This window comes from Leuresthes tenuis, unplaced genomic scaffold, assembly GCF_036924035.1.
Source record: "Leuresthes tenuis unplaced genomic scaffold, fLeuTen1.0.hap1 SCAF_18, whole genome shotgun sequence".
NCBI lineage: Eukaryota > Metazoa > Chordata > Actinopteri > Atheriniformes > Atherinopsidae > Leuresthes > Leuresthes tenuis.
The window spans coordinates 5,146,932-5,164,702 of NW_027325372.1; the positions used below are offsets into that span (position 1 = coordinate 5,146,932).

At 40.0% G+C, this 17,771-nt stretch overlaps 1 protein-coding gene across 1 annotated transcript in view; it reads left to right on the forward strand.

The window, feature by feature from the left end:
* Positions 1-17,771, forward strand: part of LOC140275617 (glutamate receptor ionotropic, NMDA 2D-like) — a 107,024-nt gene that overhangs the window by 61,963 nt on the left and 27,290 nt on the right. The window contains exon 7 of the mRNA XM_072371133.1: positions 12,403-12,517. Coding sequence (XP_072227234.1) covers positions 12,403-12,517 — 115 coding nt within the window. The remainder of the gene's footprint in view (positions 1-12,402; positions 12,518-17,771) is intronic.

Genomic DNA, 17,771 nt, shown 5'->3' on the forward strand with positions numbered 1-17,771 from the left:
GAGAGAGAAGAGGTAGAGGGAAGCTGGGATACTGATTAAAAAGTGAATAAAATCCCCCAAAGAGCTTGAATTGACCTATTTATTAACTCACTTACAGTCTTTTTATGTATCACTATAAAGGCAGGATTCTTGTAAATGGGGGACAATTTAAAAACAATGGTGTTCCTGCTGCATCAGGATATCAGACGGGAAAGATTGGAGATGGAAACAGTGGAGGGAATTTATTCAACAGCAGTTTTAGCTGCTGGCATTGCAAATCCAAACCAAACAAATCTTACAATGTCACATGAGAAGAGGATGGTTTTAAGGACTCAACTGTGGAAAGCAGCTATCTGGAGACAACAAATGATCCGAAGATTTTAATAAAAGAAACAGAAAGCACGGCTGAGCTAGAAAACCAAAAACTTCAACTAGGACCACGTGACTAAAAAAGAAGACCAGAACATCAAGGAACTGCGACAGAAGAGATCTATAAGATTAACAGCAATGATCTGACAAGGATAAACCAAGGAGTATATATAAATATACTGTATACTGAGGGAAACTATTGAAGGAGTGACTGCAGCTGTGGCTGAGCGAGTTGGAGACGGGTGTGGAAATGGAGCAGAGACTCAAACAGGGAAGATGAGAATACTAAGAGGAAAGATCTAAACACTGGACTGAAAACAGGGATAAAATAAGCCAACTAAGAACATCAAACCAACAGACTAAATTATTAAACCATAAAAAGAACAGAAACTCAATGGACAGGAGAAGTCAAAGCTCAAAGAAAATGTTTGGATTATCCAAACTTAAGACACTAACAACCATGAAGAACTTCACACAACTCCATTGAAAAACTAAATTAAAAAAACAAACTTTAGAATATCCCATTAATGTGCTTACTTGTATGTTTCGGCTCTGGAGACACTTTGATAATGTATCAACGTGGTTCATAAAGTGCTTAATTCGAGAAACCTTGCCTGTGAATTGCATTCCCATCATGATGCAACTGGAAAAGCTGAACGTTAATGTTAGAATGTGATGTTTTCTGTGCAAGGTTTTCACCAACATTATACCTGAAACCCACTACACAATGTTTGAATTCTGCGCTGGTTTTGGTGATAACAGAGGTCTTTTTCTTTCAGTTCATTTTTTATTAGACGTTGGGAATTTAAGATATGACTGTTCAGTATATGAACACCCCACTGGGTCCTTAAGCCTTCTATTCTTCAACAGAAGATCTTGGCTTACTCTTTAGGAAAAACTCTTTTTTTTTTTCACCTCTTTCTCTTTAACTCTCCATCTTTTTCTCTGTAGGCCGGCCTCCCTTTCTTCTTACTCTTGAAGAGGTTGTCATGGTTACGAAGAAAGCTTTTTTAAAACAGCAGGCAAAGAGGCCGAATGTTTCCACAGATGGAAAATCACTCTCACCTTCACACACACCAGCTCCTATTAGTACGGAGCTGTGAGACACCAGTACACATTGCATTTCAGACAGTCATGTACAGCCTCTTCGTCGCCCCTCTGCCCTAATGGATCATCCGTCTCTGTACCATATATTTGTTTTTATGAGCAGACAAATCTGCACCCGGAGCTGAAATTTTTTCATTCTTGTTTCTCCTGTGAATATGGCTGATTAATTACTAATTAAAACATTTTTTTCTCCTTTTCCCCATAAATCACACACTGAACCCCAGATTTTAAGAAATTTAGCAAGCAATCATATGAAAATCATAATAATCTAGAGCAGGGATCTGAAACTCCGGTCCTCGACGGCTGCTCTCCTGCAGGTTTTAGATGTTTTCCTGCTCCAGCACAACTGATTTTGATCGATGCCTCATCAGCCGGTTTGTGCAGAATTTAACAATCTTTTAAAGAGATCCGTTTCATTTCAATCAGGTGTCTTGAAGCAGGGAAACATCTAAAACCTGCAGCACAGCTGCTCTCGAGGACCGGAGTTTCATATCCCTGATCTAGAGGAAAGTCAAGATTTTCATTCAATTCAAATGTTATTGCCTGCTTTGCTTAAGTGAAGTGTTATTAATAAAAAATGGTAATCAGAAATGGAGGTAAAAGAAAAACAACCAAAAAAGGAATCTTCAATAAAATGAACAAACAGTAATTAAAACGATTAATCTTTCTCACAATAGGGGGACTGTAAATCTGAAGCTTGTGCAACAGAATTATGTTTTCATCATGTAATTTCAGGCTGAAATGGCCTTCAGTGTGATTGGTTAGAACAACACCCAATGGCAGAGCTGCAAGCTGAAGGTAACAGGCTTATCACCAAGTGAGGAATTATCAACCACACTGAGGCCAGAAGCTGCCGAAGCGGTCAGCATACCTGTGAAGTCAAGAGTCTACAAAGCAGCTTTTCTAACTCTGTTTAGATAATAGTCTTGGCTTTGCGGCACTAATAGGTTAAAACACGAGCCGAACACATAATTAACCTTCCCATCAGCACATTCCCATACTTTTTTTCTATAGAAAAACGGAATAAAACATGCTTGTGTTGTGGAACTCTTTGCTGTCCGTTTATAAGAAGTAGTTGGGGGGGGGGGGGGGGGGGGGGGGAACGTGGAAAAATCAGAGAAGATGTTGCATGTCGCTCTGAGCACGCTCTTATTATGAGAATTTATTCTTATTATTTACAGAAACAGGGGTTGCAGATTTAGTCCAAAAATCTCTGAACAAATATAAATTAGATCATGAAATTTTTATTTAAACTTTTCAGAAAGTCTGCTGAGCCAAGACTCGCTGTAATACTGCATCCATCCATCTATTTTCTATACCCGCTTAATCCAACTGTCCGCTTAATCCAAAGGTCGCGGGGGAGGGGGTTCAATCCCCACCTGGGGCCTTTCTGTGTGGAGTTTGCATGTTCTCCCCGTGTATGCATGGGTTCTCTCCGGGTACTCCGGCTTCCTCCTACCGTCCAAAAAACATGTATGTTAGGTTAATTGGTGTCTCTAAAGTTGTCCTGAGCAGTGACTGTGAGTGTGTGTGTAGTTGTTTGTGTCTGTGTGGCCCTGTGATGGACTGGCGACCTGTCCAGGGTGTACCCGGCCTCTCGCCCAATGACCGCTGGGATAAGCTCCAGCCCCCCCGTGACCCGACCAACGGATTACGTATGGAAAATGGATGGATGTTTTTCTTCTTACATGTAAATTCGGTGTGTGGAGTCTAGGAACGAGCAAAGTCCATCTTCTTCTTCTTCTTCTTCTTTTTGCACACATCACATCATTCAGTTAGCCACTAGGAGCAGCTGTAGCTCAGGGTCAGGTCAGATGGTCGGTGGATTGGTTCTAGCTTTCTCGTATCACACTGAAGCCCCGTTACCTCTGCGTCCATTGGAATGGGAATGAGTGTGAAAGAGAAAAAGCACTGTGTAGCCTGTATTATTATTATTATTATATAGACTAAGATATGCTGTATGAGAGTGTGTGTGTGAATGGCTTGTAGTGTAAAAGTGCTTTGTGTGGTCAAATAGACTGGAAAAGTGCCATCTAAGCACAGTCCGTTTACTCAGTAGTCCCCTGACAAAGACCAATCATCTGTATATTTTTTACTTTTCCCATACCTCATGTCCCATCACAAAATACATTGGACATTGTACTTCATTCTTCATGTTTTGGACAGCTGCTTTTGCAAATGTGACCCCAAACCAGCTGGTTTTTCCACAAAACTAATTAAGTAAACTAATTAACTCAGCTGGTGGCTGTCACAGTGGTTAGAGTGGGTCCAATAACCTGAAGGTTGGTGGTTTGATTCCCACTCTCACTGCTCAAAGATTGGTGAACTGACAGTCCACCTCCTTGACACGGCCGAAGTGCCTTTGAGCAAGGCACCGTACCGCTGTGATTGGCTGCCCACCGCTCCAGTGTATGGCATCTGTCTCCAAGAGTGTGTGACCCTGTGCATGTGTGAGTTCAACAGGTGCGGAGGAGTAATTTCGTGTGACAATGACTACATGACAATAAAGTAATCTTAATTACGTCTGAGTACACTGGGCTGCGACTGGCTGGCGGCCCTGTTGTAGGAAGTGTTGCTACTCTCATGCTTCCACTTGCATGAGCCTTTGTATAATTCAACCTCCTCTACTTAAAACTCACCCACTGGTTCAAAAATGTTCTTCTAAATTGCCCCAATAGAACTGGACTTTGCATAACTTTGCAAAGTTGCAGGGGGACCGAGCAGGCCAGTAGCCTCTGCCTGTAAGCTGGGAACAGATGAGCCTTTTCATAGATTCCCATTCACTGAATATGAAAAAAGTGCTGTCATATTAGGGCAACACCAAGCTGAAGAGTTTTCATGTGCTGAAGTCTTATAAATGTAAGATTTTGACTAACATGACTTTTTGGAGGATTAACTGCTGGAGTTGGACTTTTAAAGAAGTGGAATATATAGCAGCTTAAAAGATGGATAGTATTCTGAGGACTGGGTGGAGACCAGAGTAACGTTTAACAGTCCTCAGTGTCCCAGAATTCGATGTATCGAGTTTCTCTGTGAGCTTGAAAAGCTAAATGTCAGAGTATTAAAGTTATCCTTTCAAATAAGAATCAAGTGAATACTGGGGTGCTGATTTTTACCTTTCACTATACACCTGAATCACTCCTTTTCAACCCTAATCTGTTTCTTATTCTGTCTTGCATTTCTCCTATCGTTCTCATCATTTAGGTCTTCTTCTTCAGCTGTTGCTCACTCAATATTTAATTTTCTTCTTTCCTTGCTTTCATTTTCCAAATCTGAAAGGTAATGAAAAAGTACCAAATCCACAGGGAATCTTTCCTCTGTTGTTTGAAGCACACCTGTCATTGATTTGTTGATTAAATCATGTTCCATTTCAGCTTTGCTGTTGTGAGTGTAACAGAGACAGAGAGCAACACCTCCCACTGAGGCACTCCCAACCTCTCCATCATTCATTCCTTCCCTCTCTGCATTTGCATGACTCAGGTTAAAGGGGTTGAGGTTAAATTCAAAGTTATAATTTGTCATGCATACACTGAAATTAATGTCAGCTGTGTTAATTGTGTTACTGGCGTATTGGTAAAATCTCCAGCACCCTTTTATGCAGCAAAGCCTTTAAATGTGGTGCTGCCAGCATTGAGGTTGTTGTCGGAAGATTCTTTTCTCTGAACATTAGAGTTTCAATTTGTTTAAGAGGTACAGACCTCCAAACAGGAATAACATAAAAAGTGGAATTAAGAGCATACAAAAATGTCATGACAAGTTTAGTAGAGACTGGCAGAGCAGAGAGCTCTGCTGACTTACAAACTCCTGAACTGATCTTCCATAAAAGCAGCAGCTTAACTCCTCCTGAAGAGCTCCGGCAGCATGTGTGTCGACTGCAAATATGCACTTCCTAAACAGAAATTCTCTCATATGGTCGTGATGAGAGTAAAGTGCCATGTTTTATGGCTGCGTATAGCTTTGATGAGATTAAACGCCCCATTTTCACTGAATATTAATTTAATCTATTTGATAAATTTGGCGTTAAACAATCGTTTGTTGATAAATCGGCTAAATAGAGGGCTATAACCATGAGGCGCTTTTAATGCCATTGTAAATACTTTGGGTTGAAAAAAATATTTTTATTTTGTTATATTATATTATATGAATTAAGGGGACACAACATGAAGGCGACATCATAGTTGAACCACCCATTGAATAATCCAATCAAGACTATATTTAAAGTGGAATTAATGAAAATATTTCCGATTTAAAAACACCAAAAAATATAGATTTTTATCAACAATTTATAAAACTATTCACACACAAAATATATAGTTATAAAAGAGCAAAGAGCAAATCAGGCACTATTTGACAGCCCTTCCTGACTGTTATAAATCAAGTATATATAAATATATATAAGTGTTAACGTACACATTTATAGGAACCTGCAGGGAGATGAGAATAAATCATTTGGTAATTATTAGCTCAGAATTATCCAGAAATGTATCACATTCCCACTTTCTCTGATTAACTTCAATATCAAACATTAAGCAACATCGAGCAGTTGCTCACACACTCAGTAACTTCTCATTTGCAGTGTCACTTGTTACTCCAGCATCAGTTACGCTTAGTTTCAAGTCATTGCTAAGAAGGTGTACATGGTTTTCATGTCCACATGCTTCTGTTCATTCTACTTTTTGGGTGAGGATAACAACAATTCTCTGCAAAGTCTCTCCTCTAAACGAGCATCCATTTTGTTCTCCTGCTGCTTTTCTTTCTTGTCTGCTATATTTTTGTCTGAATGGAGATTGATCCAGTCGTATGTGTTGTTAACACACTCGGGCTGTGCAGTTACGAATGTTTGGCCTGAATTCTCTGTATTGGATTATCTCAGCCTTTCTGCATCTGTCTTCCTCTTCCATCACATTATTTTTTCCTCAGTCTCTCTTCTTTCTTTCTCTTACTCTTTGTCAGGTCCCTGGGTTCTCTCCCTCGTCCACATTCCCTTTGTCTCTTTCGCTCTTACGCCCTCTCGACCTCCTCCCCCTGCTGCTGTCTCTTTGCACTCTCTCATTGCTGTCACCCCTGGTTCCGTGCCCCTCAGCATTGTGCTGGGCTGGGGGGGTGAAGATGGTGGAGGCTGGAGGTTAGAAGCAGAGGCAGAGAAAAAATGTGAAGAATAAAGGTGAAAGAAGTGAGAAGAAAAGGGAAAGCCGCAGACTGGCTGTGCCTCCAAAAGTGATGAAGACACTTCTGACTAGTGGCACTCTGATGCCTCAAGGCAGACTTTTTCTCATGGGTAAAACCAGCTGAAAAAGAAATCCTGAGGGGACACCAGATGTCATACATTGCTCAACAGCAGGTTTGAAGTTTCGTTTGTGAAACTCTGGCCAGGAAGGTCAAACAATCCCCATCATGAAGAAGGTGTCTTTGGATTCAGAAGTGCATACATCAATCCCTTCTTTTATGTGCCCTTATAGGCTGCATGGTGGTTGGAGTTGACGTGCCACATGTGGTGTGGTTGGAGGCTTTTTTCAGCTGCTGCAGACTGACATGTTTACTCACACAGTGATATTCTGACCTACCACTATATAATAACTGCAACGGTGTTTACCAATGCCCTGCTTACCCACCGAATCATGGATGTTGTGATTATAGGGTGGAGTAGAAATGTATATCAATGCAACCTGAAAGCAATTTAGCCACCAGCCTCACGCATAATCTCAGCTGCCCGCAACTGTTGATGCTTCATTTTCTTGCTTTTCCGGAGTTCAGGCTCCAATTTCCCCACCTATTCTGCCTCTGAATTTCAGCCAGATGACATTGTTGTCTGTCTATTCAACTCTACATTCATGCATTTTCCTGACTCTATCGAGACTGGGGTTGGTTCTGTCTCATGTAGACTTCAGGACCACATCAACATAGCGTGATGGAATGGATGAGACTCAATGGAATGTAGATATCGTATTATATCACAATTTCTACCCTGCCTTGTCCTGGTTTTATATTTCTACTTATTTTCTGTACATATTAAAGTCACCATATGTCTGGAGAAATATGTTGCACTTTAACCCTAGAAATACCACAGTGGAGTAATAAGGACCATCAGCTCATTGTGTACATATAGTTTATTTTTGTGCTGTGACAGTTGGGCTCTCTGACAGTTTACTGCCACTGTCTTATTACAACCCACAATATTCAGTGACTATGGCAACCTTTTGCTGTGATTTGCCACGTTTCAGGGTTTTCTTACATTACTCACACAAAAATTCCATCATTATTCGCATGTACACCCAAATTCCCCACTGTGGCTACTTTGAAACGGCTACAGTCCAAATGTGTGCAACCTTACTTCCATTTCAATCATACACTGAGTTTGATATAAAGACCCACAAAACACACAAGAGCCTTGTGAGTTTTACTCAAAGATTAAAACTGATCAAGTTGATATTAAGAATTTGAAACTTGGAACTCAGTTTTACGTTCACAGGCACTATCTTACTGCATTTGATCATTTTTGCACACCAATGGAAGCATATTAGTCAGCAGAGGCCCAGTGACAAATGCTTCAGTCTCACAATTAGCATCAAGAATCAGGATCATTTTGGCAGTGAGTGGAGAAAAAAGCAACTTCAGCAACATGTGCAGCTGTGTGCCAGAATCTGATGTGGCAGCACCACAACTGATGAAGTCAGACTTTGTGGCAGTGCAAGATACAGGTGATGACAGTCATTGGGTGTCTGCACCAAGGTCAAAACAACAAAAAGAAACAATGATCTGGTGTGTCCTGTGACTTTGGAGATAATAAAGGAAGCATTGAGCTCTTTACAGAGCATTTCTAGCTCTTGGCATGGCTACCACTTTGATTTTTCTGGGTCAGCTCTCTCTTTTAGGAACCTTCCAAAACAAAAATAAATCCTATTCAGCTGTTTCCTCTGTCCTTGTCTCCCTTTACATGTGTGTGGTTCCACATGCTACACGTTGTATGAATAGCATGTAAACAGTGTCAGGAAGGTTTTTGGTGTAAAACCATGTCGTGTGGACATATGTTCACAGATGAGCTGGAAGGTTATTTCTGATTTTGTAAAGAAAAGAAACTTGAACCCATCTTATGATGGGATCAAGCCAGCTCTGACATTCCTCAACATGTTGGGGTTCTGTTGGTGAAGGTGGGCTGGTTTTGATGTAAGTGATAGGACTTAGAGTAAAATATATTTAATCTAAACATGCTGTAAAACTAAAACATGCATACACACAAATACACTCACACAGGAACAGTAGAGTGAAAGGAAACATCAAAACATTCCCTTTCATTTTCAGTGTTTATTCATTTTGACTTTTTTTATTTGCTGTTGGACGCAACGAGCACTTTTTAATGATTTAATATAAATTCAGAGCGTGTACTCAGAGTAAATGTGTTTAAAGAAAATGAGCCTTGACAAAAGAAAATCTTTGACTGAAAATATAATTAAATGCATAACTTTACTTTCAATAGAGATGGAAAACTGGTACCACTGACCTTAACACCACAAGGAATTTTAATTATGTACAGTTGGGGGGGAAACAAAACACACCCTTTTTCAGTTCTGATGTTTTATGTATCAGGATATAAGGAAAACCGATATAAGGAAAGAAATAAATACAAAGCTGACCCTCAGCACATCTTAGAATTAGGCAAATACAACCTCAGATAAACTAGATGTGACATAGTACAGTGTGGAAAAACAAAGTACATCTCATAATACAGTAACCTGCTGTTAACCCAACTTTAGCAGCAACAGCTTTGAAATTTTGCTCCAGTATATTGAGGTTTGCAGCGTCTGTTTGACTTTCTTTCTCAGTTGTGCTGCTTTGCTTAAGGTCATTGTTCTGTTGCATGACCCAATTTAAGTTCATAGTGGACTCAATGACTGCAAGGTGCCCAGGTCCTGTGGCTGCAGAACAAGCCAAGATCATCAGCCCTCCACCCCCGTGCTTGACAGCTGGTATGAGGTGTTTGTGCTGATATGCTGTGTTTGGTTTCCTCCAAACGTGCTGCTGTGCATTAGGACCAAACATCTCCACTTTGCTCTGGTCTGTCCAAAGGACATTGTTCCAGAAGTCTTGTGGTTTGTTCAGATGCAGCTTTGCAAACCTAAGCTGTGCTGCCATGTTCTTTTAGAGAGAAGAGGCTTTCTCCTGCAGCCCTTCCAAACAAGCCATCCTTGTTCAGTCTTTTTCTAACTGTGCTGTCATGAACTTTAACCTTTAACATGCTGACTGAGGCCTGTAGAGTTTGAGATGTATCTCTTGTTTGCAGTTTTTCTGAGTATTGCACGGTCTGCTGATGTCATTCCTTCTTGGTATTGTATTAACACACACCTGAATGCTCCAGCTCGCACTTGCTGACGGTCAGTTCATAAGGTACATGTGATTAGCAGCACCTGCCTGCCACTTGCCCTCCTGACTGCTGTTGAAGCAACAAAGAGACACTTTTTCGTACAATGCATCCGCATTTTGGTTTAGCTTTTTGTTGAATTAATATTCATGGTGGTGTTGTTCACCTGAGGTAGTGTTTTTCTAAGTTTCCGACCTGGTAATACCAGATGTTTTTTTTTCCATTTCTAATACATGAAACCTTTTGAGTTTTCCTTTAGTTTTTACATGACTGCATGGCTTGACTGATTAGTTGCTACAGTTGATCTGTTTTTTAAGCTTGTTCCAGGAGTTCTGCTGAAGTCCAGCTGCAGTAATTCCACATTATTGGAGTTGAGGTTTTTTCCCTGTAAGATCCTGTGTGTTTGTGAGCATGTAGGATGGTTTCATTAAGATGCTTTGAAGTGCCATTTTTCAGGTACTTTTAAGTGCGATGTTTCATTAGAAAACATCAAAGTCAAAGCTGTTACTTTCCCTCCTGCACCACATCTTCTCTGCACCAGTGCTTCTTGTCTTTGTCTTCTTTGTCTTTTTCGGTATTAGCTGTGTGGGCAAGTATTTGTCCAACAGTGTTTACTTGCTTTCAGCTTTTCTGACAAGTCTTTTCCTTTACTGAAAGCCTCCCACGCTGTCAAAAAAAAGTGAAAATGGCTAAACATTTTAGCGAATCTGCTCTTTATCTTCACTCTCACTTCCTGCTTCGCCTCCTCTTGTCTTTGTTTCTCCCACCTCATGGTATCTACACTACAACAATGGGATTTCTTCCTGAGGTGTGTACCCTGTACTGCCGGTGATCAAATTCTGTCCAAGAGATTAAAGAAATGGTGCTTTGTGTTTCATTTTGACTCAACAGTAATGCAAGTTTGTCACAAAGACAGCACACCAGGTAAAACATGCAAAGTCATTCATGCAATCAAATATTTTATGTCTTGGTCAGATTGTTTGTCAGTATTTGACTAACCAGACACAGCCAATCATTTGGTTCAATGGATTTTTTTTAAAACATGAAGTCGTACTATTTCAGCTATGGTTAGCAGCTAATTTTATCAGATGAGCATTAAACATCTGTACCAGATGGCATTAAAATGTTCTGGAAGCAGAGTAAGCTTGGTTGAGTTAGTCATTCTCATAAGTGACATGAGCCAAATGATAGGGGTCATGAGGCTAGACTTATTAAGCAACATGATTTGCCAACATCAGCACAGTCAGATCAGCCTGGGGTCACAAACAAGATGATCAGATGATAAGCTATAAAAGTCAAACTGTTGGTGCTCTGCCCCTTAGGCAACAACCCTGTATAATGGCACTGGTTCAGTTCAAGACGTCATCATTATGATCAGACCTCCATCAGTGTACCTCAGGGCAGATGATGTTGATTGAAAACCCCTTGCTGTGTCTCAGGGGGGAAGAGGGGGGGTTGTATTGTACTGTCAGTGTATTGTGTCAGTCTGCCCAAGGTGCAAATTTCGAATACACAATATTGTTATTGGGGTTATTTTATAGCCTGTATGTTTTGTTGGCATTACTTGTGTTGAATAACTGCGATTATTTAAGCTGGGCTGTTGTATGAAACGGTTTGCTTCATAAATGGAAAGAACAGAAAGGGTTATGAGGCCTCAGTCTTTCAGTGATTCTCAAAACTTTTTTTTTTTTTTTTAACTTTCAGGACTATATAACACTTGAAAGTGCTGCAGTGATTGTGAAGTTAATAACATTTTGGACTTAAAGCTATCATGTCACTCTCCATCCCTGTGGAACTGCTGTTAGAATTAATGCTATGTGAGAATTTGGGAAAACTGCCATGACCTAAGACTATTTCTTGAAATGTTGGAAAACCTCTTGGCAGTGTGGAAGCTTGTTATACCTCTGCAAAAAGCAGACTCAGTGGCCACAAAAAAAGAGCTAGAAGACAAAATGTAAAGGATTCCTGTTATTCTTTCAGAGCTGGTATCGCATGACTCCACCACTATTAAAGAAAATGATCCTTTATTAAGAATAAAATGGAAGAGAGGAAGATTAAAAATGACATTAAGAATAGCTTGGTACCGTGGCAGTCTTTCCAAATAAATTTACAGGAGTGGAAATCATTCTTCCTTCTATCATATGCTGTCTGTTCTCAGTTGTGCTGTCTGCTTGCATAAACATGACAAGTATAAAATGGCTTAATGCATGCATTATTTCCCACAAACAATCAGAAATGTCACAATCAGCTGTGCACTGGCTTTCACAAAAGTTAGTAAATTGCCTTGCAATATTCTTGTAAACACTGCACCCAGCTCTCTGAAAGGGATTCCACTTCCAATGCTTATGCATTAAAGTCAACTATAGAAAATAACTGTTTACATTTTTCCAGTAGTGCTTCATCTCTTTACTAATTCCAGACAGCACTTGTTTATCACCAAAACAAATCACCATTGCCAAAAGAATCTTGGAAACCAATTTGACATATTGTGCTTTTTTTTCCCCATTGAGACTACAGTTGTTATTCCAACGTGATGGTTAAGAAAAGACGTGTTTTGTGACACCTGTCAACTGTCCAAATTTCTGTTACAGGTATTTCACCAACATATCCATTGGTGGGCGAGACTATTCCTTCAACAGTGATGGCTATCTGTCCAATCCGCTGCTCGATGTGATCTCCTACACCAACGGGAGAGGCTGGGAGGAGGTGGGTAAACAGCTGGGCAAATTGGAACTAATTATCATAACACAGCAACTAGATAGGCTAACTGCAATTTCACACCTCATCAAACATGCTAACTCATCACTGCTCAGTTTCACCTCTCTGCTGTCTCGCTGCTTCTGTCTCTCCCAGATCTCATTAGATCTCCCCGAAGCTCCCTCCTCTCTTTCCCTTTTCTCTTGTTTGGGTTTGTCAGACCTGTTAGCCAGCGCTAACTCACAGTGCAATATCCTTGCCGTCAGGGGCCATGTGTAGTAGCTGTACAATAATTGCACCAAACCAAGGTTTGCCCTCTGTAGGTACTTTCAGTTCCTCAAATCTTCCTTCGACCTGAGAAAAACAAGCAAACCTCTTTGTTTAACCTCAGTGTTCCATTTGTTCCTGACCTTTAAAGACTCAACATGCTTACTGGCAACTGCAAACTCAAGTCCCCCACCCCCACCCTTCCTCCATTCTGAGGATGATAACCTCAAAGAAAACAAATGAAAACAATGTAACATTACAGAGGTAGTGAATGGCCTTCATTTTGCCTTCATATCAAAGCTGAATTTCCTCTATAAGGTGAAGCTTTACAGTGTTTAACATCAGATTTACAGGAAAGGATTCGGAAAAGTCTCTAGTTTCAAGTGATTTAAGGGTGGTTTAAGAAATGGTTTTATTCTTAAACATTATGTATTCATATTCTGTACTTTTCTAAATAAGCCATGTTCCTATTTTGCACTTTTCCACTCTGCTCATACTACGCAATATATGTCCTTGAATGGTCCAAGACTTTAAGATAGCATAACTGGACTAAATAACTGGGTCAGATTAGGCGTCTCTAACGGGTCAGATAGGTCTGGTACATTAGATACACGCACACACGCATCCAAAGGACATGACGAAGACGGTGGTTGGCCAATTATACTCAGTCTGTTGTGAGTACAACCTCTGTGAGATAAATGTGAACATGAATATGAAATGTTTCCGGATATCGGGGCTCGGGCTGACGGATTTCCTGCGAGAGCTCTGTCACTCTGAGTCCAGCTGCCACACTTTACATGTGGCCAATAATAAATACTTTGTTTAACTTAAGATTTCTCCTGCTTGTTCTTGGGCTTCCAATGAAAGAATCGGGCTGACAGAAATATGAAACTAATTTCATAATAAATGTTTATGTTTTTAGCAGACGCTTTTATCCAAAGCGACTTACAGATAGGCAGATAGGGTAAGGGGGTCTTGCCTAAGGACCCCTACTGGAGGTGGTACCTTTCATACATGGGATTTGAACACAGATCTCCCACATGAAAGGTGGCAATAATACCACTAAACTATCCACTCCCAAATGGTTTCTATGGAGGATTTCTGTGCACTGGACACCTGTTTGATCAGCTCCTACGTCCAGAAGTTTGTGGAAACCTTTTTTCACACTAAGACTTTTTCCATATTTCCAGAAAACCAAAGTCATGCTTCACCACACAATTACATAATGTCCTTCATTGGCAAAACCCTTCATACACAGTGTGTTTGGCCATGTGGCCGTGTTCCAACATGACAGTGTCTTTTTGCAAAGAGCCTGGCTCCTAAACACATGTTTGTGTAGGTTTAACATATAAACTCTTGAAGAACCAGCTCAGAGCCCAGATCTCAACTCCATCACCAATGTTCTCCAACCTCAGTAATGCTCAGAAATGAGGATGAGTTAGAGATGCCCGCAGTCAGGGTCCAAAACCTTTAGAGCAGATTTATGGTCACAGTTTTGAAATAAGATGTTCATCCCATGAGTCGCGTATCAAAACCATTTTACTGTAACTGTGTCACAGACCTCACTGATCTAAATGTTTTCTCAATAGTTGTGTTTGCTGAGTCTATCAGACATTCAACAAAGGCCCAGATTGCTAAGGTATCTTATGCTGTGCATCTATCTGGTGGTGTCTGTGGAGAGCTGTGCCTCAGGAAGGGAAGTGGTTGTCCTCTGTTCAGAAGAGAGAAATATTAGATTATTTCTGTGGTTATATATTTGTACCCGTGTTTATAGTAGAACCTCACAATGAAATTGCAGTCTCGAGGTCATTGCATTTGTAGTGACCCTTAAGGTGATGACTGATTCTTTAAATTCAGTTAAAATTCAGATCTGACTGTATTTTGCTGCAGCAGAAGCATGTTTTAACTTTCAGGAACGTGATAATAAAATGTTTGAATGTTCCACTGAAACAGCATATTTTTATCTCTCTCAATCACATTTTCCCAGTTTGTCTCCTGTGTTTTATGCTGAATCTGTGATTTGAACTTGAATCCCCTTTTTCAGTTGCCTATATTTCATACGGGCAACTTTTTCTGCTGTTTTTATTTACTTCTTTTTAAATCATGCAGGCTTTGCTTCCAACATTGCTGAACAAAACACACCCAGGGGCAAAGATTCAGATAAGGAGAAACATAAATGCCTCTGATGTTTCAGAGAAACAAGCTACACTTAAAAGTAAGAGAGTTGCCTCTTGAAATGATTGCTGAATAAGGGCCATTTGTTTTTGGAGAGTGTCAGCTATTTTATTCAAGTTTCTTTTTAGGTTGTGTGTCTCACTCTATCTTTCTTGGGTTTTTGAGTTCACCACTTCCAGCCTGGTAGTATCTAAATTTACAGGAGAGCAAAGACTAGTGCAGAGGCAGCACAATGAAGGACAGCATCTGACAAATATAGCACCATTTCCTGCCCTTTTCTGATGCAGTTCACCTTTAGTGTATTGAATTTTTTTGCTGAATGCAGGCTGAGATGCTGAGGAAATAGGTCACTGTCTTGTGCTCCATGGGGCTGGGAGAGATGGATGGAGAAAAACTCACCACAGCTGTCAGTATAACTGACAGATTTTACGCTGCATTGATGCTTTTATTGGATGTTTCCTGATTTTTATGTTTGTTGAGATTTGCACAATAATAGACTGATGGATCTTTACGGTAATTATCATCTCTGTTGAAAAAGGTGGAACCAGACAATGAGTAAAATTGAGCTCATCAATGCTAACAAAACAAATAAAAGTAGCCAATAGCATCCAATATTGTGATTTGAAAGTGGCAGATGATGTAATGTTAAAGGTGATATTTGTATGTCTTCTTTTTCTGCTTTCGGCCTCTCCCTCTATCAGGGGTCGCCACAGTGAGTCGATCTCGCATCATTGATTTGGCACGTTTTTTACGCCGGACGCCAAAGTTCATATTTGTATGTAACTTTCATTAATCTTAGCACTGCATTGAAAAAATGAAAAGGGGACACAGCTAACTAGCAGAGGCATTATGTTGGACCTCTGGATGCAGACACAAATCACAACAATCTACAGCTTTAGTAGGACTTATTACATTTTAGCCTATTTTCAGATCAATAATTTCATATCTACTGTTGAAAGCCCCTAATCTAGAAACTGCTGAAGTAAATGGGACAAATGGCCACACGTGATGTCAGTTTAAATTCCTCAGGGACCTACTTACCAGCCTTTCACTCAGTTGTGAGAATATTCCCGTTTTCCATGTGTGTCACTGAAGTGTTTGGTCCGCTCTCGGCACCAATTCTGACCTGTCTGGTGCTGTCTTAACTTGCCGTCTGATAGCAGCATACAAGCAGAAAATGGCTGGAGAAACTACTTCGTTTGTAGGACTAACAGCAGACACTTCTGCTAACTTGAAATAAGAAAAAATGGAATAAATCAACTTTATTTTATCCATGGATAGATGGAATTTCCTTGAAGTGAAATCGGAGAACTCATAGTGGCATGTGAAGCTTTATTAATCACTTAATTTAAAAGCTGACGACATAAACAGAGTGTAAAGGTTCTATATGGACTGATTAGTCTTTAAAGAATAAGGATGAAAGATACAGTATAATCATATCATTGACAATTTTTTCCACAGCTAATTGCCCCTATGCAACATCAATAATGTAAAATTCAATCTCTTTCTTTGTAACCACTTTGTTAAATTGTATGTTTGAAGCATGTCTTTCCTGAGAAGATAAAACTGGTGATGAAATAAACTGGTTATTTTCCTGCTGATCGATAAGAATACGATTTTATCCATCGTTGCTCCAAAAGGCTCCTTGCATGTAACAAAAAAGAGCTCGATCCGTGCGAGCAGGAGAGCAGCGCCCCTGCAGAGCATTGATTAAACTACTGCCTTCATAGGCGAGCCGTAACCTACTCATTGTTTATCTTTTTAGAGCAAAATAGAGCTGGAACTTTACTTCCGTAATGTTAATTAGCCAAATACTGCTGCCAGGTTAGCATCATGCTGTCTGAATGCTTTTTTTATACAAACAACCAATGAAAGGCTTCACCTCCCATTAGTTTGGTGCATTCATGAAGCAACCGTGTTTTTGGAGAAACTTAATTATTACATATTTTCATGTGAAGCAAATCTTACTGTTTACTAAGTTTGTGCTCAGACCGGCTTTGACCGCCTCATTCTGTTATTTTTATTTAAACTACATGTTCAACTCAATGCAACAAACACAGCAAGTCATATCACAGTTGTTTTGTTCTTTGAGCTGAAGCACAAAGAGGGGAGCATGAGGTGAATCAATGAGCAAATAAGAATAGGGAGCCAACTATCTTTTTAATCAATGTGACAGAAGAGCTGAAATCCTACAGCACACACACACACACACCAGAATTCCACTTAGTTGAGTTTAAAGCTGCACTAAATGTTTTATAACCTCACAGAATGGATGCATCTACAAGGTGGGTTTTTTCATCGATCACAGTGATTCAGGAAGAAGTTCTCATGAGAACAGGCTTTAAAGTTCTTCATCTACATTCCCAACTGAACGCACTGTGAAGATACTCAGATAAAAGACTGTTCCAAGCTAATTATATTCAACATGAAAAAATAACAGCTAAGAAGCTGAGGTTGATTTTTTTTCCCTCATAAAAAACAGTTTAATTGTACCAATTTCTAACCTTTTACTCTTACATTGTTGACATGTTGTAAGTAACAAAAAGACAGGAAGGCTAATGAGATTGGAAAATTATATTTACACTGATTAATTGCCATTTATACAATAAAGTCCATCCATTTACATCCGCTTAATCCAATTCAGGGTCCCGGCAGGGAACACCCTGTACAGGTGGCCCGTCCATCACAGGGCACAGTGAAGATCAGGCATCTTTTCCCTGTTAAAGTTAGACAGTTTGGGGATTTTAACCCTGACATTAATGAGAAAACATTTAATCCATATAATTCACCATTATGGAGTGCAGTATTTTTTCACTCTCTG